The sequence below is a fragment of the Camarhynchus parvulus genome, chromosome 4 (assembly GCF_901933205.1).
Source record: "Camarhynchus parvulus chromosome 4, STF_HiC, whole genome shotgun sequence".
Lineage (NCBI taxonomy): Eukaryota > Metazoa > Chordata > Aves > Passeriformes > Thraupidae > Camarhynchus > Camarhynchus parvulus.
Genome location: NC_044574.1, coordinates 11190898 through 11214847, shown reverse-complemented (window position 1 = coordinate 11214847; position 23950 = coordinate 11190898). Strand labels below are relative to the sequence as shown.

General features: G+C 36.7%; 1 protein-coding gene across 1 annotated transcript in view; it reads left to right on the top strand.

Moving 5' to 3' along the window:
- Window positions 1-7317: 7317 nt before the first annotated feature.
- The window catches only part of SH3TC1 (SH3 domain and tetratricopeptide repeats 1), a 28522-nt gene continuing 11889 nt past the window's right edge, over window positions 7318-23950 (top strand). Inside the window, exons 1-10 of the mRNA XM_030947596.1 lie at window positions 7318-7409; window positions 12719-12964; window positions 15254-15328; window positions 17486-17613; window positions 20046-20151; window positions 20358-20501; window positions 21159-21333; window positions 21644-21717; window positions 22550-22745; window positions 23715-23842. Coding sequence (XP_030803456.1) covers window positions 12760-12964; window positions 15254-15328; window positions 17486-17613; window positions 20046-20151; window positions 20358-20501; window positions 21159-21333; window positions 21644-21717; window positions 22550-22745; window positions 23715-23842 — 1231 coding nt within the window. The 5' untranslated portion in view covers window positions 7318-7409; window positions 12719-12759. The remainder of the gene's footprint in view (window positions 7410-12718; window positions 12965-15253; window positions 15329-17485; window positions 17614-20045; window positions 20152-20357; window positions 20502-21158; window positions 21334-21643; window positions 21718-22549; window positions 22746-23714; window positions 23843-23950) is intronic.

The following is a 23950-nucleotide window of genomic DNA, read 5'->3' as shown; positions in this document are numbered from 1 at the left end:
TGCTTCTGTTTTAAATGACGAATTATCCTTCAACCATGTTCTATAAATTCACAGAAATATGTCATTTTCCTATTAATTTAAAAATAGAAATTCTTTTGTATCACAGAATATTAAGAACCTGACATGACATGCTGTCATGACCCCTCTTTTGTTTTTTACTGATTCTCTTTTGTGTGATGAAAGCTCCCTAAACATCTCTGTGTTAAAAACATTTCTACTTTAATTTTTCTGGTGTCATATACCTCTTAGGAATTCAGGGCTGGGCTACTTTGCCTGGGTTACAGTAACTAGACTTGAACTTCTGTAATTTTATGACTAATTCCATACCAAGTTATGAGCTTTTTGACATTAAAATTACTATATCATAGAACTACTGGTACTGGGAAAGTTGCCAAAATAAGCCACCCTTGTGTTTGCAACCAGTGACAGCAGTTACCTCTCCACCACCTTACTCTGTTTGCTGTATTGGAATGACATTGAAGTAAATAAAATATAAGGAAGTCTGAAGTTCCAGAAGAGTAACAAACAGGGATCTTAAAATGAGATTCTGGTATGGGAATAAATTCCCAGCTACTCACTGAGCCAGAAGCACACATGTTTATAAATAATGAATTAGTGTGAAGCAGCAGTAATGAAATAATAACATGGCACTATATTAAGATATCTGAGTTGCACTATCAAGATGTCAGCAATAACTTTTATACAAAGCTCCTCTCACACCATGGGAAGAATATAAACCCTGCATCAGCAGCTATAACTTAGATATCCATTACCCGTTACAAACCTTAATGCATTATGATCAGTAGGTCAAATAAAACTCCCAGGCAAACTTTGAAAACAGCAAGCATGAAATAACATCAAAGGGAGCAATGGCTGAGGATGAAAGCAATCTTTGTTACAGTGAGACAATCAAAGACTGTTCTCTCATGTCAGCAGTCAGCTTTTGGAAAGTTGCTCAGAACAAATATATTTTAGTATTGCAGGCTGCTGCACATGGCAGGAAGTCTAGCAGGTAATGATGAGCATTCATATAGAATTCATACACAAGCATGACAAACTCCAAGGTCACAGCAATGAAATGGGCAGAAATACAAATGCAAAGGGTTTGGGGAAGAGCCAAAACAAAGCATGAATAATATAAAAGTCACTACACTTGCAATAAACATTGGCAAAAATTTAATTTTAATTTGGGAATGGCAGATGAAGCTTGCAAGGATTTCAGTGCCATGTCACACAGTGTGTGTAACCACTGATATCAACACTTACAACAGTAAACATGTAAATAATGTTGTGCTTTCTGTAGTAAACAAGAAGGATAATGTGGTCCCCTTTGTTGCAGAGAGGTTAACACTTATTAAGTATATTGTGATCCCTTGCAAATGTGACTCCTTGGAAAATCACTCTTTATGTGAAGCTACAGCTTCTCCCTTGGAATAGATGATATTGCAATTCATGGCCCTGAGCCAATTTAACTCTGTTTTGCACCCCAGGCTGATGTGTGCTGATTTCCCATTCCTTATCCTACACTGCATATCTAACACTCTCCTTATGTAAAAAAACCATACAACACAGCCTCATGCCAGCAGAATATAAACTCTTCTGAGGTGATAAAATTCTTGTGTAGCACTGTCTGTAAATGAGGCTTTGCCTGGAAGATGTGTGACAGTTTGCAGGAACTTTCAGCCCACTCTGGCAGTGAACATTTCTGAGACATCAGACCCCAGAAAAATGCAGCTGTGACTGATGCTCCTCTCTGTGTCCTCAGCTGCAACAAAGCTGTCCTGGACTATCAGTGCTGCTTTCCAGGCTTCACTAGGGGAAGGTCTCTGTCTGTGTGAAATGGCTTGGACCATGCCTACCTAAATGAGGACTTAAAGTTTACATGGGGATTGTGGATGATGTATGCACAGATGTCAACTGGAAAAAAAAAAGAAGGAATGGAAACAATATTTTTTCTCAAACATGGGAAAAAGTGGAAAAATTATCACTGAATATAACTAATATACATTTAACATGCTGTGCATTTATTGGAGTGAGTCCAAAATATTTTCATGATTATTAAAATTTTTGTGTTTAGCTGCATAGCTTTAAACTTAGGAATCTTTTTATACCATCCCCCCACACATTCACACCTTAACACCATTATTGTCTGTGGTGGCTGGTACAAGTACAGTTGATTTAATCAAAAGTCCATAAATGGAATTTTAAGATGGCTACAAGGCCAAATTCCAGACAGGAAGCATCTAGAGTTTTCACGATTTTCAGATTTATATTGACAAAAGTTCCACTGTCTCAGATTTTCCCTAACAAATAGAAATCTTTCCTCATATTTCTCAAGACTGAGGGTTGCACTATACCTTTTAAAGATTTTATTCTTCTTGTAAGAAGTACAACCTCAAGCATACAAGGCTGGATACTTGGGCAGAAAATGTTGTTCTTGTTATGTTTATAAACACCTTTTAATATACTTAGTTCTGGTACCAAATGGTGGCCAAATGGTCTAAAAAGATAAATGTGAGAGGAAAGTTGTTACTAGAAATTATTACTTAGATCTACAGATAAAGCTGCAAAAAATGGACAAGTAAAGCCTTCTTCGGGTCTCAACTAGAGGGCAGCAGTAATTTGGAAACATTCCAATTATTTTGCTAGTTCTACCTAAAGACAGACTTTTATAGTTATTTGTTGAAGTCAAAAGTATCACTATAGGATTTTTTCTACTGTAGACATTTTGGTGGCTGCAAATGTTAATCCCAAACTATAGGAAGACAGCATTTTTGGGCTACCTTGGTCAAAGGGAAAACTACTGACAGTAAACCAACTTGCTCTTAGTGAATGGAACAGAGCTTATAGGATGATAGATTGAAATTCTTTGATTGTTTCTATGCTGATGAGTATCTGTTGGGTTTGGTCTTCCAGATATTCCTTCAGGCATGTTCTTCCACAGGGCATTAGGAAAGCCAAAAGCAAGCTTTCATTTCTACTGAATCCATATCGAAACATCTTTTCTCCAATTTTTGTATGCCTAAGGAAGTCAAAATTTACTTTCTCAATGCCAAAACTAACTCAGGAGATATCTGTATTCCGCATATATTCAAGTTCCTATAAATAAATTTCCATGGCCCTGCACTTTTTAGCACTAAGCAGAATCACCAAACAGATGGGTAAAATTTCAGTTCTGCAAATTAAGTGTTTCAGTGTATGGTTAAGGATTGTAAATGCTTCTTTCTTGAAAATCTTTTTATCCATCCCAGAAGTGCTCTGGCATGCTAGTAAAGAAAAGAGTTGCATATGTACATAGAAATATAAAAATACATTTCAAATAGTACACATTTATGCAAATCCTAGGAAGGCAGAAGGAATTGAAGCATAACTAAATATTCATTGCTGCTGCTCCTCCCCCTTCTTTTTTAAGATCAAGGAGCTGTGGCTTGCTACTCTACTCCTCAGAATAAGCAGTTTTAGATACACTGACATAGTTTTCTCTGCTTTAAAGGACAGCAGAAAAGCTGTGACAACCTCAGCAAGAAATTTTATTCCAGGAAAAAGCCTTGAGTGGTGCCGTTTTCTAAATGCTTAATGTGGGACTAGATGCTCTTGAAGGTCTCTTCCAACCTTGATGGACATGTGACTCTGTGAAGAGTCCTCTGAAGGAAAAGAGCTATCAAACAGCATAACAAAAAATCTCTACTCAATATATAATTATTTGCTGGCTACCTATAAGAAGGTTTCCTTAAGAATAAGGAAACTACCTGCAAACTTCAAGCAGCTGAAAATAGTTAACCTTTAATTAAAAATCCCTTCACCTAATTATAAAAGGAAGCACCTGGGTTTTTTCAGTTCCCCTGTAATGCTGTGAAGGTGAGGATTTAGCCTGTCAAGAGGAAAAAAAAATTTTTTTATAGAAAGGACATTCTGTGGGAGTTTAAGTGTAAAGTGTCTGGAGTACTGATTCCCCCCTTTTAATAATTAGAGGTTTTTAGATGAACAGAATTATTGTTTCCCTGTCAACATATATTTCCTAATTTCTTTATACTTGGATGTTTTAGGGACTCTATTTGCCAAGTGATTTGTTAATTCCAGTAGATAAGAGGAATTTAATTCTACTTGCAAGATGAAAGCAAAATTGGGAAAGCTCATTTCCTATGCTGAAGCTTGTAAATATAAAATCTCAGTGTATTTGGTTTGGGGTGGTTGAGAAGTAATGTGCTTTCTGTGCTGCACAGGACTCCAAAGTTTGTGCTTGATTTGGGGAGGCTGTTATTCCTATGGGGCAGAAAATAAATCCTGCTCAGCCATAAAGTACAGAAATGAAATTATTAATCTAAGGATTAGTGATTCTAAGTGGTAAGTAATAATTACAGTTTTTATTCTGAGCTGATGAGACTCTTCTAGAAGTTTTCTCCTTCTCTGCTGTGGAAGGCCTATGATCCATGCTGTGGCTGAGATGGAATTGTGAATCCAATCATGGCTGCATCCCCTTTTGCCTGCTGAGATTTCAATATGGGCTTCCCTGGTTAGGAGTGTGTTGGCTTTTTGGTCTGCAGATAAAAGTGCTTTCAAGAGAGTAGCAGTGGCACTTGGGAGATGCTGAACTTGGGAGGAAGCTCTGTCAGGTGTGTACCATGGCCCTCCTTGCGCTCAGGAGTAACAAGCTGAGTAACAGCTATTATTAGCATTTTCATTATTTAATTTAATATTATACAATATTAATTTAATATTAAATTCTATATTATATTAAACAATACAAATATAATATATTTTAATTAATATAATAGTAATTAATTTAATATCATATAATATTAATTTAATATAAATTTCATATTGCTACCATTAGCAAACTTAGCCATTATTTGGTGGGCTGTGTAAATGGCTCAGAAGCTGTGGAAGTGCTGTCACAGCTGGATGCTTTGACTCAGCATCTTCCTGCAGACTAGAAGGCGACAGCATTTCCGTACAGATGGGTGACAGTGTGTTTTTCTGTTCATGTTTTCTGTTTTTCCTTTCTGAACCTGGCTATGGAGCTGGGATGGTGTTTTTTCAAGATCTTGGGGAAGTAAAGCTATCTGGTTTTCAAGCAGGCAGATGCAAAGATGACAGGAGATCAGCAGAAAGCAGTTTAGCTAGTTCTATATGCAGTTGCTGTGGAGAGATAACATGCTAATCAAAAGGAAACATATGGCCAAACCTATTTCTGTGGAAGTAGTGTGTAATCATAGCATGCACATAACACAACTAATATCCATGCATGCTGATAATCTGGCTAGAATTAATGTAGTTGAGTAAGTTTACTAAAATATTACCACTGTGAGTTAGTACTTCAAGCTGAATGTTTTCACATCTAGGGGCTCAATTGATTTTTTTAACTTTGAAATACAGATTGTATAATATTACATTTCTTTTAAGTGGGTGTACCTCAATTACTAGTTGAAAGAGGAACCAACAGAGACTAATTTAGCCAGACAGCAGTCAATATCTTGTGTGATTTCAAATTTGCCATGCTAGATGTAAATAGTGGAGAATGCCAGTGTCAGCAAAACATGGAACAAACAGGATTTTTTTTATGATGGGTTCCAGCAAGGGACAATATACTTATTAACTTTTATTGGACTTGAGATGAAAGAAATCAGACAGGAATTTAGTAAAATCTGTAGAAATATCCCTTCTCATGTAAAACTAGTATTTCTGTCACTTACCAGTGAATAATCAAGCGAGTTATGCCTCAATATTTTTACAAGTTAGAGTTACTTTGGCAGCGGACTGTTTCTTCATAGATATTTCCCTGACTGTGATGGAATAATAGTTATACTGGAAGGTATAAGTCAGCCTTAAGATTAAAATGTGTTGTTTTCCCTAAAACAAGCTGCTGAAGTGAAAAAATGGTCAAAAAAACATGCAGCTGCAGAAGGGCAGACAAACAGGATGATGAAAAGCAATCCCAGGGAGAGACAATTAGAGGAAGTGTTTTGTATCAACACCCAATAGTCCTCCCCAGCTTCCTGTCAGCTTCTTTTAATAATTCTGAAGAGATTAGGGACTACCCAACATAAACAGGACCATCAAGTCTTCATGTAATTTTATTAGTTAAAGAATTGCCTAAAAGAAACAACTTTGAAGCCTATTTTTAGCTAAAGGAAACCTGAAACAGGTAGCACAATTCATACTAATTAGAATGTAGTATAAGGGATGTGATTACTAATGTGGAAACCAATCTGTGCTACCTCTGTTTTTTCCTGTTTGCTGCAATATATTGGTCTCTGGAGTTATTTCATGAGAGCAGTTGGTCCAATAAGGCTATTCACCTAAAGTTTTGTAATGCAGATTAGTACCATCCCAACAAGACAACAGGAAATACAGGGCCAACTTTTGATGTCATTACCTTAAAACTGAAAACTTTGTTTTTCTTGTTTCCACCTAAACTAAATGTCCATATACATCACCAAGAATTGAAGTACTGGCTGCAGTGGGATGAAATACCATGGAGCATGACTTCAGAGTAAAATCACAGAGGAAATTGAGGATTTCTGACCCAGCTGAAGATTGCAGGGAGGAGTTGGATGGGACAACTCTTAAAGGTCCCTTCTAACCAAAACTATTTTAGATAGTATGGAAAAGGGAGCTAAGGAGCCTGGAGTTCACTTGGTGGGTGCTATTTTGTTATGTGTTTCTTGAAGTGAGCTGCATCTCTCCTAATTTCAGTACTCTAAAATAAAAGTTAGTTGTGTCTTTTAAGATTTTAGGGACATACTAATCAGTGGTAGATTCTACAATGATTGAGACTCAGAAATAGGGACTGAAAGATTATTATCCATTGGGAAAAATATAGGCTTAGATGACTTTGAAGTTTTTTTCAAAACTCCTTTGGTAGAAGTATTTTGTCAAACAATTTTTCATCAGTGTTTTTTTCAGCTATAATGATAGCAAGAAATCTAATTTTTGCAATCAAAAGCAAAAGGCTGACAAAGTCCTTTTCTTTATCTGAAGCATTCCTTGTAACTTTTTTCTGAACAATGCTTCTTTAAGACAATGGCCTGGATGTGTCCCTTGGAGATTTTAACCACCAATGCAAAATGCCACAATAAATTGTTGCGTTGAAAAACTGGAGTGTGTGAATGAACCTTCCAGCAGACTGGATACATTTCTGCTTTGCATAATGAACTTTAGTAGCTCAGCTCCTTTCTCAGGAATGCTTCTTTCTTTAAAAAAAGAAAAAAAAGTTTTGGAATTAACAGTATTGGTTAATAGACAACTTTCTGTACTGGCCACATCCAAGCCAGGCTGTGCAATCAACAGGAAAGATAAGAAGGTCAAACAGGAAGAGCTGTGCTGGAGTCAGTTTTGAGCAGAGCTGAGGAAGGCAGGGATCTGCCTGCTCTTTACCAGCATGTTACAGTGGATCAGACCTGGAAAAGGTAGGGGAAGTCCTGGGCTCTGTGTCTACATCTCCCTCTTTTGCTCTACTTTAGGTGCTTGTGGTCTGGTATTTGACTGTGGTGTTTGACTATTTTATTGTCAATGTGTTGGAATTGCAGCCGGTTCAATGGGTAATTTCAGTAGTGTTCTGTTCTTTGGTGTGCCCATAATGAAATCACTGGAAAATATGTGTAAATGTGATCTGTCACAGTTATGAGAACCTGCTGGGATTTTCTGTGCTGCTCTGTTTCCCCCTTTCTCCTAGTGTGGTGTCAGCTGGGCTGTGATTCAGTAGCAACAGCTCCTACTTTATTTCTCTGCGTTATCTGCCACAGGCCAAGTTCTGTCACATCTAGCGCTTGGAATGAAGTACTGAGATTCACAGATGCCTTTTATAGTATTCTAGCAGTGATCTGATTTTTATTTTAAAGCATCTCTGGAGTTTATGCTTATTTTTAAGCAGTTATGAGATTGTGGATTTTATTCTCCAGTTTTCCATATCTAAACTTGGACATTTTGGTGCTTTTAGACCTGTGTTGAGGATGGAAAATATATTTCAATGCTACTGAGATATAAAGAAAATTCATCATAGGGAGGGCTAAAGCTTTTGAAGGCATCTATTGGATCTCTTGCTAGGGCTGTTTTGTTCGTAGACCAGCTGGGAACAATGATACCTATTGCAACATTGTTTACAGAGAATTGCTAACTAAACTCAAGTTACTTCTGTGATAAAGGAGTCAATCTTCCATTTTTGGAAAGCACTCAGATTCCTAGGTTTGTTTACCCTGATTATAGATTTGCTTACCTTTATGTGGAATACATAAAAACTGCTGCCTATACAGAACCTGATATGTTTATTTTCTTTTTCTTACATTCATGCCTGTGACTGAATTTCTTAGAGATCAAATCTGTGATTTACTCTCTAAGGAAAAAGTTTGTAATGATCTTGGCTTTAAGATGTTTGTAGCCTAACACAGAAGATGTGAAATGTTAATTGGAACTGAAGGAATAAAATAACTACTCTAGCATCAGTTTGGGAAAATGACCTAGATTAACTTAGGGCAGTACAGTTGCAAGACAGGTCCTTAGTAAGTCATTAGTACATTTTCCTGAGGCTCCTAGAGGGAAGATGATTAATGAAAAAATATTGTATTGCATACAGGTTTTAGGAGGCTAATTTGAATAAAGCCCATTTTTGTATACCAGGTCCTAGTCTCAGAAATATATCTTTAGAGGGGGAGAATCTGGTTCAGTGAGTGTTATTGGTTTTCTACTTCAACACCCTTTAAATGGGAATCAATTGGCGTTCCTGTCATCCACAACACATCTTAAAATAATAAAAAAGGCAGGGGAGAAAAACAACCCTCAGCCTACATGGAAAATCTCAAGCTATATGTTTTTCTTCTGATTAGCTGGGCTTCGAAAACACTCAGCGAATAGGAGGCAACAACACACAGAAAGGCACGATAAAGGAATTATTCTGGTTAACTTCCAGAAGGAAAAATAGTGTCTCATTTCCCCCTGATGTCCAACAGCTGTTGGATACTGTCCTTTCCTGCCTGCTGTGCCCTGAGAAGGGACAGGGAAGGTGGAGTGACCTTCTAAGCCTCACAAGCCTGGACAGGGTGTGGGGCAGCACACAGAGCCCTTGGACACGCTCCCAGTGTCCAGGGAGATTGGGCCACGGGCAGGGAGGACACCAAAGCACCCAGGGCCATGGACAGGGAGGACACCAGGGCACCCAGGGCCATGGACAGGGAGGACACCAGGGCACCCAGGGTGTTGAACTGTCCAGAATCTGCTCCTCCTCCCTCTGCTGCCTCGGAAACTGAGCCTCCCCCTGGGCAGTGGGAAGAGCCACGTCTTGGCTGCATGGCTTTTGAGTAGAGGTTGGCTCTGGGTTCAGAAGAAAAGGAAGATCACTAAGTTTTATGGCAAACATCCTGCACCAAATATGAATTTTTTGTGCAAATATGCCTCAAAAAGCATGAGAAAAATAGTTCTTTCTAAATTATAAATAAAATGCTTAGTCAGCACACATAGTCTACACATAAATGTAAATTGCAAGAACTAGTTAGAGATGACAAAATTTATATGGTTAGTGATCTTTACTCTAGAACAAGATCTTTGCTCTAGAAGATCTTTATATCTTAAAGATCTTTACTCTTGAAGATCTCAGTCTTGTATTTGTTACTATCAACAAATGATTAGTTCCTAATTTACCATTATACTTACTAGCATCATAGGTTTATGAAGAAATCTCTAATAATGAGAATGACTAAAACACTGCAGTTTAGTATTCTCTAAAGCTGTTTTATATTAGATTAATGTTGTTCTCTGGTTCTGTGCCATTAAATCTGCTTTAATTTGTGGTGGAACAATTTAATAATTGAGAAAGCATCAGCATAATAAATAGGATAATTTTACTGTAGCTTTGCTTATGTGTCTTGGGATACTTACATGATAGTTAAAGGCAAATGATAAAAGTACAGGGATTTAATGTAAATTTCTATGAAATCTTTGTCACTTGGGACCAAATTTGTGTCAGTTAGGATACCTTTAGATGCCAGATAAACATTCAAAAGGGCCTAGCTAGACAAGGACCTAGTTATGGGAGAGTTTACAATTTTGTTCTCAGTACTTACATAGAGCCACATGGGTTGACATTTGGTGGTTTAGGCAAACATTAAAAATGAAAAAGAAATCTTTAGAGAAGAATATGACTGCTAAAAATGTTTATGGTTTGAGTTTTTCTTCTGTGCATGTTGGAAGAACCCAGAGAAAATATACAGATGGACATACCTGTTTTGCCTTTCTTTCATTCATTCTGATATTTTTTCCTTGGCTTAGGCTCCATGACTGAATCTTCTTAAACAGATTATATCCATTTTGATTTGTTCAGATGTCTTACTTGCTCTTGTAGCACCAAGATTTCTAAGTTCATTCACAGACCTGCATATATGTTACTCTTACCCACAGAAGCTGGTGCAGAAGAGATGAAAAATTTTATCAGTATCTCTCCTCCAATTCAACTGAATTCTAATAATTCCAGTCAGAGTACGTTTTCTCCCTAAATTTTGTGCAGGATGATATTTTTGCTTGTGGATAGGAGCTTATGGAAAAAATGAATAATCTGGACACTGAATTTCATTTCTGGCATTAAGGCTAATCCTGATCTAAAAATAACAACTGGCTTTGGATTCATAGAACAATGTAATTTAAACAACCTCCTTAGGAACCAAATAATCATTAATACCAAAATATTTACATCTTCATCAACAGGACATACTATTATTTACAAAATAGATGCAGAAAAGTATTTCATTTCTAAGTGTAAAAATTGGAATGCATTACATATAATCCAGGTACAGTAATGAAAAGAATGATGTTACCTACTGTCATTACTTCAAGGAAAAGATCAGCTATATAAATGGAAAACAGATTCATGGCAAAGTGAGTTTGGCCTTTGGCAGGCTTGTATTTTTAATCATTTATAACTAGGTCATTAAGTCTGATAGGCAGTTTTTCAGTGTCAATCGTATATAATAATTCAAATGTTCTTCTGTGAGGGAAGTGATAAAAATTACTTGTGTTTGAGTTACCTCCTCTGTTTTGTAGGTGCATATATGAATTTTTACACATAGCTTTATATGGAGAACTGTGATGCAGCACCAAAAGCATCTCTTGAAAGTCAGCTTCAGCATTCTGATAGGCACTTTTGAATAAATTGCAAAATGGGACAATGAAAACATTAAAGCAAAATCCAGCCTAGATTTCTTCATACTTCATTAACTTGTGGTAGATCTGGTTATGATTTAATTCTCTGAGCTGGTGATCCAACCTGTAACTATACCTCATTAATTTTCTATAATTGCATAACTTGCATGGTCTATATATAGTTCACTGCTTTTTCAAGAAGTGCTCATTTGGGGCAAAGGTTTCAATGTCTGTAAAGGAGTAGGAAAGTTGTGCCGACAGATCCTGCCTTGTCCTGTGTAGTACATACCCTGGCAGGCTGCTGGCAGCTGTTGTGCTGCTCATGTTGGTACTCGGTTTGCTCGGGGTTAGGGATCTATCATGTGAAGCTTGGAGGGCAAGAGGTGTTGGAAGAGGCAGGGTTGTGAAGAAAAAAGCCAGAAACATGTGCTTTGGGACATTCCATTGCGTGGTAGATGGAGAAGTGAGACATTTCTTGACCAGACTGAAGGCAGATCATAAGTGGATACTAGGTGACCAGGCACTAATTTGAGGCTTTAGCAGAGCCAGAGTGCATCTTTCATCTACAGCTTCAGATTTAACTAATTTCTGCTGGAAAACAAATGAGATGAAATTTCCCAAAGATTACAACCTTGGACACTCATCATGAACATAGCTCGTTAATGAGTATGGCTGGAGTAAACACAGAGGAATTCAGATTTAATCCAAATGACAGGGCTAAAGCAAAATCTATCCTGTGCCTTTATGAAATCACTTAGACACACGTCACACGTGAAAGCCCACTGAGGAGAAGTGTAAATATCAGTGGGCATGTTCTGGCTCCATGAGTCACATCCTTTGCAGATGCTTTGGCTGGTGGTCTGGCTGCATCTTCCTGACACTGAACTAGCTTGTGCTCAAGAAATGGGATTGCAGGATGCCTCACCTCAGTGACTGCAGGGAGCAGTGAAGCTTGCAGCCACTTTTACTCTAATTCAATTTCTATTCCTTCTTCCTGATCATGCCAAATGGAGTCTTGCTGCCAGACTCAGCCTCTAGCTTCAGTAGGGCTTCATTTTTCTGCTTTGCTGCAAAGTAATACTTGGCTCTTTGGATGTCTGTCTTCCTGCACAGTGGGTTCCTGTGGAGGATTCTTTCTTTAGCTGAATTTATATAAACCTTCTTTGTTGTTTGAATTCAGCATGCAGTACTTGTTCCATTCTTGTCACCTTTAGAAAATGATGTTTTTCCCCTGCAATTCCTCTGTTGATGTGAATGATGTTATCCCTGGGAGGCTCTGCTTTATAGCTGGCCAAGAACAAATAATTAGCAGTGGGCACAAGCACATTTCACTTCAGGCCTTGGATTGTTGCTGTTAGCCAAGTCTGTTGCTTTGTTCCTAAAGCAGTGATGCCACCTCATTGCAGGAGCTTTTTCTGGGATAAATTTGGGTGTTACACAACAGTTCCTCTGAAAAAAGCCTATAGCAAAATTCTTTAATCCATATTACAATTAAAAATAACTCCTGCAGGAGAGGCACCGCTCTTGAATGTGCTCATCTTTTCTGATGCTTTTTTTAAAAAATATCATTGATTTTTTTTTTCCCTTTCAGGTTGTTGATGATGTTAATTGTGTCACTGTGAGGAACTTCAAATGATGGAGAGTTTGGCAGGTGGCACATCTATGCTCAGCACTAACACCATTGTCCCAGCTCTGGACGGAGTGCAAGACAGGAACTTGGAGAGGGAAGGAACAGAGCAGGAAATATGCAGGTGTGACTGCAAACATGTGGAGAGTGATGCTGCCATCAGCACCCTCAGGGATGGAGCTGGGATGGACACGCTGCAAGAACAAATGGGTAAGACCTCAAACAATACATCCTGGTGCCTCTGCTCCTGGCTTCTCCTTGTGCTTGAATTACTGGGTTTCTTAAATGGTGCACAAGCTGAGAACTATCCTGTGTTTTTCACAAAATCACAGAACACAGATGGGCTTCTTTTGGAATAAAAAAGCAGCTATGTTTCTTCCATAGAAATACTGCATAGATTGGACTATTGAACAATCTACATTGAAATTCACTTGCGGCAGGCAAATGGATTATCTTTTAGTAAGATAAGAAGAGATGAAAATTATCAGAACCCAAGAGCCAGGGTACTGAAATAGAAGTTTTTTCTAGCACTTTTTGTTATACCTGGAAGATTCAGAAGCCAAGTTTCTATTTTAATGATTTTTAAGTTCCTTTTTTATCAGAGGTGTAGTACTGCCTTTGTGCAAAAGAAAATCTGCTTTGTGGGGTAAAGTCAGAAGGACCTTTTGGGTAGAGGAGTGGAGGGACATAGGTAGGTGGCAATGGCCAGGCTCTTAGTTTACAGTAGGCTCAATAGTGTTCTTAATGTGAAAATACTTCCAAAAATCATGGGCAAAAACCTGTTTAATTTAAAAGTATATGTCCTGTGACTGACTTGCTCAATATCTTTCTGTTCACAACTGCAACACCTCTGATATCAAAGACCAGGTACAAGCATCCCAGGGCAGTATAAAGCTGCTCTTTAGCTTTTCAAGAAGTATGTAAGGCATTCCACCAAGTAAGAGTTATTATTAAGTTTTTGAACCTAATTATAGTACTTTAAGAGTTTTAAACATACTATAAATACAGTTTGAATAACTCTTACCCTTTCACTCAAATTTAACAGCAAACTCTTACTTGAAATTAAACTGATGAGTAATTCAAATGCTTGCTGGTAGCCTTTGCCTTTTCCTGAAAGTCACAGAAATGGATGTTAATGTCTCGATAACTACCTCTCAAGGAAAGTTATAGTTTTAAATATCAAAATAATAGTGATAATAGTACACATATCAAAAACAAATGCTAATTTATTGTTCTTTTCAACTATTAAATGATTATAAAAATAGTAACATGTTGTCAAAGTTTTGACACCTTCTGTTTGTAATTGTGACTAAAACCAGAAAAAGTAGAACTACAGGCAAGTCTGCTCCCAGAAGCTCTGGGGCACTTAAATTTAGAACATTTCCTAAACACAGTCAGCCTGCTTGGTGGTGAGCTTATTATCAAATTTCTAGTTAAAAACAAACATCATATAGCCCATATTAAGAAAATAAATAAAACCCCAACCCCAAAGCTTCTGTCAAACACCCAACAAAGACCCTAAAAAACTAAAGTGTGTGGGGATTTCAATTTCTAGTTTGAGTATCTGCTAGTAATGGGCCTTAAAGACAATGTTTTTAGTGCTTACTTCCTTTCATTGAGAGATGGAAAAACTCTTTCTTATGTATCCTTATTTATTTGCATGACTTTGTTCATGTAAAATTCATAGAGGCACTTGAGGGAAGATGCAAAAAGACTTGGAAATTACCATGCTCTGCTATATTATAGGGTTAATTTTAAAAGCAGAGGTTCATAGGATAATGTCTTGGGATACATGAAAATTGCCTCAGAAATTTTCTAGAAAAAATGAAAGATCTATTTCTCTTTTATTCTTAGAAATATGAAACCTTGAGAGAATGGAAATGGCTGTTTTATCAGCACGAAAATATATCATTCCCCAAAGGAGAGGAAGAAATACGGGTTAAAAGAAAAAAAGCAGATTACTCTTAATACAAAACATACCTTATTTGTGATATTTTCCTGAAACTTCAAAGCACTTGATTTTACAGTACACTCTCACAAGTATTACCTACTCATATTACAGATGAAGAGTTATTTTTCTCCATGTATTAATTGGTACAAGGCACAGCAATTTATACAACTGAAGCTTCAATGGGAGCCATTTTTGATATAGGTGCAAGGGAAGAGAAAATTAGGTCTGACCCTTGCTCTCTCCCAAATGAGAATTCTGTTAGGAGAACCTTTCTCTCTATCAATTCCCCATCTTGAAGTTTCACATCAAAATGATGCAATAAAGATTTCACTTCCCCCTCCAGCCCAGGAGGAAAGAAATATTCTGCAGACTTTTTGTGGGGTTTGGGAATTATATAGCAGGAAGGGGAAAAATTAGTTATTCTGTCTTAGAAATTATCTGATGCATCAAATGCTTTGAGAGCATGGGGTATTTTGTTGGGTTTTTTCCAGGGTTTTTTATATGACTTAGAAAAGGCACATAACTATTCCTTTTATTTATCATAATAGAGTGTTCTCCAAGTGAAAAATGCATGAATGTCAGTTCAAGGACTCTTCCCAGTCAGGCAGAGAATTTTCCAACTGGTAAGGCTTTTTTTCTCCCATCCTATCTTTATATTATAATGATTTTCTCACAGCTTACTTTTTATTTTTGAGACAACTCAACTATGTCTACATTTGCAGTCAGCACTCCTGTAAGTTTTATAATCTATTTCATGGCAGCTGTGAAGTGACCAACTTATAAGATTTGTTGAGAATTTCTCACAAAAAGACAGAGCACCTGCTATATAAACCAGAAATAATTTATGTACTAGATTATACAGCTTACAAAAAGACAAAGAGAAGCAAATAAAAAGTTCATAGCTTATTTTACATATGCCTTTGAATCCTTCAAATGTCTTATCTTGTAAAGTTTGTGGCCTTTCCAAGTATCTATTTTTATTTTTAAATGCTGTATTTTCAGTGAAGTGAAAATTGAATGCAGTTCTTCAGTAAGTGGGTTCAGTAGGCTTCACCTCTGGAGGGCTCATGGCAGGCACTGTGAATTGAGGGTCTTGGCACATTTCCCTTCTTGTGCCTTCAAAACCAGCACTGAGCTGTTCCCTGCTCTCTGCCTTGACCTGACAAATCACTTCAGTGGCAGGCAGTCTTCCTCAGGCATCTGGTTATTTCTACTCAAATTATTTGTGCTTTATGTACCTGCTCATCTTGCTGTGTACAGAATTTGGGTCTCACAGAATTTGCTTCTCACAGCAGCAGACTGGAGATTATAATGGGATTTTAGATCATATTTCATCTCTATAAGGCATTATTATAGGGGTTTTTTGACACAACTAGCTGTATTTCTGTTATTTTAATTAAATGTAATAATTATTTCATTAACTTTTATAGAAAGTTAGATTGTGTGTCTACTATATATATATTCTACTTCAGAACCAATTTGATTAAGTAAAATGAATGTATACATTTTTAAGTCAGTCTTCTCTTGTGCCAGTATATTTTATGTTTTTATGTTTTCAGGTAAAATGAAAAGGTCAGTAATTCTACTCTAGCAGTGATCTGAACAAGATTCAGAGACTCTATTTTGTGTTCTTTCTACTAAAAATTGACTATATGACCACAGCTTAAAGGGAGAGGCCTTGTAATTCAGTAACACACGTGTATATTTCTGAGCCACCCTTCCTGACCTTAAAGTAATGAGTAATTTATGCAAGTCATGGTAAAACTCCTGGAGACATGCATAGGAAGCCCTCTGAAAACAGATCAAGATAGAGCATATTAGACTAGAATGTGAAAACCATTTATTTTACCAGATTAAAATGTGAAACTCAGAGGAGGTAGAATATTTTAGTATGCACAACAGTCCCATATTGCTGGAAGTGTGACCTATTTACATACTTTGCAGTTGGAATTCTTCCTGACTGGGTATTATTGGCTTATATGTGCCCATCTGTGTGTCTGAAAATTTATGATTTACTGTTATTGAGCTAAATTAACAAATTAATGTGGCATAAAAGCAGCTTTATCAAAGATCCTCTTTATGTGAGAGAAGCTGGCTGGAGCTGTACCCTTAACTGCAGTAAAAGCTTCTCAAAAACAGATGCCAAGAGCTTGGGAATAGATATCTAGCTGCTTTCAGATGTGCTGGGAAAATTATCTAAGTGAGCTTTCAGTTGGACCTTTTAACTTGGTTGGTACTGTTCAACAAGCTTAGCTGAGAAACAGCTTTTACAATATTTGATTTATAAAAGGCTTCTGAAGCAGTGGGGCTGGCATATCAGATAGCTATGAATTTAAGATTAGCATGATGGATTGTAATATGCAGAACTATTTGTTGTTCTTCAGGTGTTTTTGTTTGTTTGGTTGGTTTTTTTTTTTGTGATGGCAGTATCTGTTTGCTTTGATTTCTGATATACGTGGAATATTTGGAAATCTGAGCATGTTTCCAATGCCCAGAGCTGTCTAAATTGGCAATGACCAATCTATTTGCTTTTTTCTTTTATTTTTTCCTTCTCCATCCATAAATATCAGTTGTCTCTCAAAGTTGTTTCATGCTAGGCTCCTATGTCTGCAGGATAACAAAAATGTAAAAGAATATGCAGTAGATCAGTGTACTGTGTGCCTGTCTCTGAAGCTGAAAAAATATATCTTAATGTGTATTCTAAGATTTTGAGGCTTTTTCTGGTTCTCCAAAGCTGATTCACAAAACTTGTAGTACTGAAAATGGATATCCTCCTCCAGATATCTCCTTGAAGTTAACAATGGTCAAAAGAAAGAGTGGATGTCCTGATCCCAGGCTCCAAAGGCAGCTCAGAGGGCAGCTCCGTCTTCTGGAAAATGACAGCAAGGAGGTGATGACTGTCTTCAGTGTAAGTCAATTGCTTGGAAATTGTTGTATTTATTCAGATTATACCCCCTGTGCCACTGAAATAATCTTCCAGGTATTTGGGTCCTATTTCCAGCTACATGCTGGGTGCTTGACTTTGAGTGACCAGTCTCCCGTGTCCCAGAAACATTTAGGGGCTTTAGAAATATTGAATTATTGAAAAAGACTGGAACATCAAATTGATATAAAATAAATAAACTAACCCACCTTAATCAGTAATTGAATGAGTTTATTTTAAAAATTTTCTGCTTTCATTTACATCAAGGGAAATAATGGGGCTTTGATTTATTTTAGTTTGCCCTTGTATTGACTCATCACTTTAGCTTCTAGACACCTGGAGTTATTTTGCATGCTAATTTCCTGGGAAGCTCACTGCTAAGCCAAAGAGGAAGTCTGAAAGAGAATAGCCTAAGCATTGGACTTCCTAGGGCTAAATGGCCATGACTTTAAATAGCATACAATTGTTGGCCAAATTTTATTACTGTAAATATTTTTTTGTACATGAGAAACCTGTCCTCTACAACCAGTGAGGTTTACTTTCAATAAAGGTTAGTCTCCTCCTCCCTCTGGAAAAAAAATACCATTTAACCTCTGGCGTGTCTTTTTTTTGTCTGTGCCAAGGGTTTCAGCCTCTTCCACTAGCAAACCAAACTAATGAAATTAGTTATGGTTTCTTAATTAGTTATGGTTTCTGACTAATACAGACACATGTTTCAATACCATTTTCCTTTCATGTGTTGTGATCACCCCACCACCAGGCTGCTGACCTTGTGGCTGTGCAAACAGTCTGTACTTCTACTTCTCTGCTCTGGATTGTGTTTGGAGGGAGAGGGAGGAAGGGAGATGGGATTGGGAGGCAAAGGAAAAGAGCAAACAAATGGACTAGATTTGAAACAGACTGGAAAATGCTTTGAAGGAAACAAGATTGATAATGTTAAGTTTCATTAGAATGTTGTTTTGATATTCAGCAGTGCATGAAGCCCCTGAGGCTGACATACTTTGGCATGTGTTGGCAATTTATTAATAGATTTCAGGCTCTCATTAATATGTAATCTGGTGTAGAAAGGTGCATGCAGAAGATAAAAGCAGTGATGAGACATGCCTGATGAAGAAGTCTAGGTTGGACTTTTATATTTTAATGTGTTCAGATTGTGTGAATTGAGAACATGGATGTTAAACAAATTAATTCAGAGATTTTAAAAATTGTGCTGTAACAGTCATAAAATCAGTGAATCAGCTCCATTTTACTCAGATTATAGAAAAAGATTTGAGGGACAGTGTCTTCCCTGCTGCCTTGAGTTAGAATCAATTTCTTGATCAGTCCTCCATTTTTTTCAGCTGTATTTCAATTTTAACATGATGGGAGTAAGGGTACAGTAGCATCATACCTGTTAGCTTTAAGTTTGATTTATTCTCTGAGATCGTGATTCAGATACTTGTCTCATAAATTATATAGTTCTCTGTATTTCCCTGAAAGGTAATAGCCAGCATCACTGGGGAGCCCTGTTTTTAAGCTACAAACCGGAGTGCAACCAGACTTTATATTACCCCTCTCTGTCCAGAATCCATCAAAATGTGTTTTTCTTTCACTTATTTGAAGGTTTATGTAGTTGTTCCTTTTAGCATTTTTGGAATAACTTAAAATCCATCATGACCACTTACAATGATCATTGCTTATCTTTGTCAAAAGTGTAATTTAATGCTATTCTAGCAATGTGAACCAGTACAAATGAGGATGAAAATATCTTACTGCATCTTTAAAAACAGAAATATAATACTTCATTATATTTGTTTTAACCAAAAAAGAGTGAACTTGGAAATAATTATTCAATATCTCTGCTGGATAAAAACTGACTATACTGGGAAGCAGGTTCAATGTTGCATCAAAGGAGTCGTGTTTTTGTGTGTGTACAGAGTTCTGAGGGTTTTAGTAGAAACTAAAAATTTACACTGATCAAGGGAGAAATTTCGAGTTAAAAAAAATCCCAAAATAACTCCTTTCCACTATCTAATATTAATGCCCACACGTCTGGCAAAGGCAGCTCCCATGCTGTAAACCACTCTGTGAGGAGGATATTTTTGGAAAGGACTACTATATACTTGCTTATATAGATACATTTGACTATATGGTTATGCATATGGTTATACACAAACATTTCTGAACTAGACAAACCTTCAGTCCTACTCAGTGTGGTGTTTATTTCCCCTGTAAATTGACCTCACAAACTGGCAGTAAAATTGCTAAGCAAGAGTCAGATTAAAATTTGGCTCCCTGTACATTGTAGGTGTAAAGAACAGATAATTCCTACAGATAAAATTCTGGATTATTATTTTTTGAATCCTAAGTGTTACCTAGCAAGAAATTGTGCTTAACTCTGGTGCAATTGTAATTAAAGTATTTGTTTTGATTTTTAGGAGCTTTCTGCCAGACTCCTGTCTATTCACAGTGATCAAGATTTAATAGTGGTGACATTTAAAACTTTTGAAGAAATATGGAAGTTTCTAACCTACCACTCACTGGGTAAAGTTGTTTCACCATACAATAGTTCAGTATATTAATTTGTATTCAATTGCGCACAATTTTTGGGAATTTGTTGAACACAATTGTGTGATTTATGCACTGTACATTAAGTAATAATGGAGTAGTCTCTAACTCTCTGAAAGGTTATATTTTTGTGTAATACTGTAAAATGACAAAGAAAACAAATTGGATTTTCTTTTTCCTAGGTTTTATAAATCATTGCATGGAGAATTTATTCCTAGACCAGTCTTTCTGGCTATATTCCCAAGAGGAGGAAGACACAGGCATTGAAGTCTGGATAAATGAAAAATCATTAAATTTGATGTACAGAAGTCTGCTAGTACAGGAAGGTAAGTAAGACTGTACATGCTAAGACTTGGTTCAGGGAAGCATCTTTATTTAAAATCCCAAAAAATCTCAAATCAGACACTAAGACCTATTCAAATACATAATGAAGTTGAAGTTTAAATTTACTCACTCCAAATGCACATTGTAAAGAGAAAAGAAAGAGCAAACACAGATTAAGTTCAGTGAGATCATGAAGGGATTGAAGAAATTCATGTGCAGCTGGTGCATAAATGGATACCAAAAGGATTAGGGAGTGATGTACATTCCAACTTGCTTAATATTATTGTAGGCTCTGGAGGATGTGCAGGAGAAGGATTATAAACAGTTACCAGTGCTTCTCCTAAACAGCATCACCTGCTGGTACTGCCAGAGACAGGATGTCAGGATAGGTGATGATTTGTTTCTGCAATAAGAATATGCAGAATTGCAGCAGAGGGCTCTGTCCTTCATTAGAACATCATCTCTACTTTTTTTCCCTATGGAAAGACACACTTGACAGAAATGTATGAATATCTGACAATCAGGAAGAAAATTCTTGGTAAAGATCAGATTTTCAATTTCTAAATGAATATTACTGATGCTCTTGAAGCCAGTTTTAGGGCTTATATGACACTAAAATGTTACATAAAATGACATCTGCTCAACTGCTTTTATTTTAGGATCTTTTTTTGTTTTATATCCTGATAATACGATAAGAAAGATGATGGTTACAGACAATGAAACAACTTATCTTGAGACTGGGGCTTTCACTGAAGATGTGACAGGTGGATGTGTGGATAGTGACATGCCCATGTGGTCTAATGCCTCCCTGGAGCCATTGGAGCCTTTCCATCAGTAGGTACCTGACTCTACCTACCTATTCCATTTACATCTGATTCACATGTGCATGTCTGCTTAGGGATGCCTCTACCTGGGGCAGGGAAAAATAGCAAGACTCTGGTTTGTTTTCCTGAGGTAGCAGTACTTTTACTACTAGTATTAATGGAACCACAAATGTGTCTGAAGTGTATGGGCAGTGCTGAAATCGAAATCTAATTGTGGGAGGGACACATCAGTTTTCATATGTATTTTAAATATGACTTACTGTCACAACATATAGTGAAGTGTTCTATACACTAACTCCAATTTCTTTTTCTGCTTTCAGGTGGTTTCTTAAAGGGTATTCTAATCCCATAGATTTTTCATATAAAAATGAATCTAAATCAATCAAAAAAGTTGGTAAGAAACTTCATTCAAACATCAGCATTAGAATAACCCCAAATTTACTCTATGCTTTTGCTAGAACAGACTCTAAAAAGTTCAATAACTTTTTGTCCATTGTATTAGAGTGGGGACACGGCTTTCAAAATTTGCAGTAAATTAGTGAGACTATAAATTTGTCTAAGATTAAACTCTAAAGAGTTTAAGACTCAAGAGTCAAACTCTAAAGTCTTGACTTTCTCCTTTTTCCTCCTAAATCCTGCAGAAGGTAGTACAGAGTGACTGAGATGAGGATGCCTCAGAAAATGCACCAATGTAATTGTGGATCTTCGATATGTGTGCTGCTTTTTCTCATACTGCCAGAGAAATAAAACTTATACAGATGGTTTGAGGCTAGAGAGCAAATATGGCTTATTTTCTTCCATAATTTCAGTTGTAATACTGTACTGAGTGGTATACACCCACATTTATCCCATAGGGATTATTTTAATTGGTTCAAAATTGGTTCAAGTGCTTTACTCTGGCCCAAGTTCAGAGCCCTTTATGAGAGGGAAAGTAAGGACTTAAAACATTTATTTTTGCTGCTCCATTATGAAATCTGATAGAATTGCGAGAATATTTTAGGCTTTGCTTTTCTGATGGAAAATGAGGATTTTTATACTATTTACAGATCTAATTACCAAACCAATGAGGTTTGGATGCTTTAAATCTTGTCACAGCAGATATTCAACTCACAGGTTCTAGGAATGTCTTTTGTTGAATATATTCTGCTGAGTTGCTGTTCTATTAAATGTATTTCTATTGTTAAATTACTTTACCTGCAAATATTATTTATCTCCTTATTACACAGCAATGGGATCCTGTCTAGCTGTGATGAATTATGAAAGTATTGTGTCAGAAGAGCTGAGTTTCCAGGAAGGGGACAAAATTGAGATCCTTGGCTACTTCATTGAATGCATGGAATGGTTTCTTGGAAGACATGTGTTTACTGACCAGATAGGTTTTGTAAAGACAAGTCATGTTAAACTGGACTTATCTAGACATAAGTGAGTGATACGTATTTATATCTCATAAACAAAAAGAATGTAGTCTTCTATTCCCAGCTTTGAAATGCTGAACATTAATTTCAGGGTGTGGTTTTGGGGTTTTTGTTGGTTTTTTGTTGTTTCTTTTGTGTGTGTTTTGGGCTTTCTTGTGTTTTTGAGGTGTTTTGGGTTTGGTTTTGGGATTTTTTGTTGTTGTTTTAATGCGAATTGTCATAGCATGTATCAGTCAAAACTGCAATGGAATTGGAATATCAAGTCTGCTTAAATATTGCAAAATATTATCAGTCTGTATCTGAGTTTCTTCCTGGGAAAAGAGTTTGCTGTACTTATATGGGTTCAGTTTCTATTCTTTGGCTCACAAGATCCAAGCAGCTTTACCCTCGCAGAACCTTCTCTTGCTGGTCTCTCAAGATCTATGTTAAAGCACTCAAGTTCTGGGTTTTTTTTTCCCAGTACCCTCAGTTGTATGCCTTAACTTGCTGCTAATGGGACCTTTGCAAACAGTTGCTAATAATGCAGACTGAAACCTCTAAAAAGGGTGTATTTCATCATGCATTGGCACCATGTAAATAGGCTGCTCTTATTAATATGCCTGAACTGTTTGAATGCTGAAACAAGGAGTTCTGAAATGCTGCTTGCAGGTCCATTTCATATGAAACTTAAAGCTTATATTAGAAAATCAATACCATAAAGTCCTTCAAGACTCATGCCTCTAATAAATACTCTCATAAAATGCTATCCAATGACACTGACACAAAGCTTAGTCTGATATGGCAGAAATTGTTAGTTGTTAGCATAGTTACTATCAGTTTATATGCATATTTTATACACTGAAACTAATTCTGAACTCAGCACAACCAATCAAGATTGTATTAATTTCTCTAACAAGTTCCTATGTGACTGATGCAGTGAGTTCCTTAAGCCAAATCTGCTATCAGGCACCTTCAAAGTTACTCCTTTCTTTGCTAGATCACAAGATCTGGATTTTCTTGAAGCTGAAGAGCTCTCTTTTTTTTCAAAAGAAAAAAATTTGGAAGAAGTAGTATATTTGTTGAAACAAACCTCCATCACAGATGTTTGCTCTGTGTACAGAATAGGTAAGTATGAGTTTTACTCCTTTTTACTGCACAAGATACATGTGTAGTTCCTATACCCCTGTTATAAAATTATTTTTTCAATGGCATTCCAGCATTTCCACCTATTTT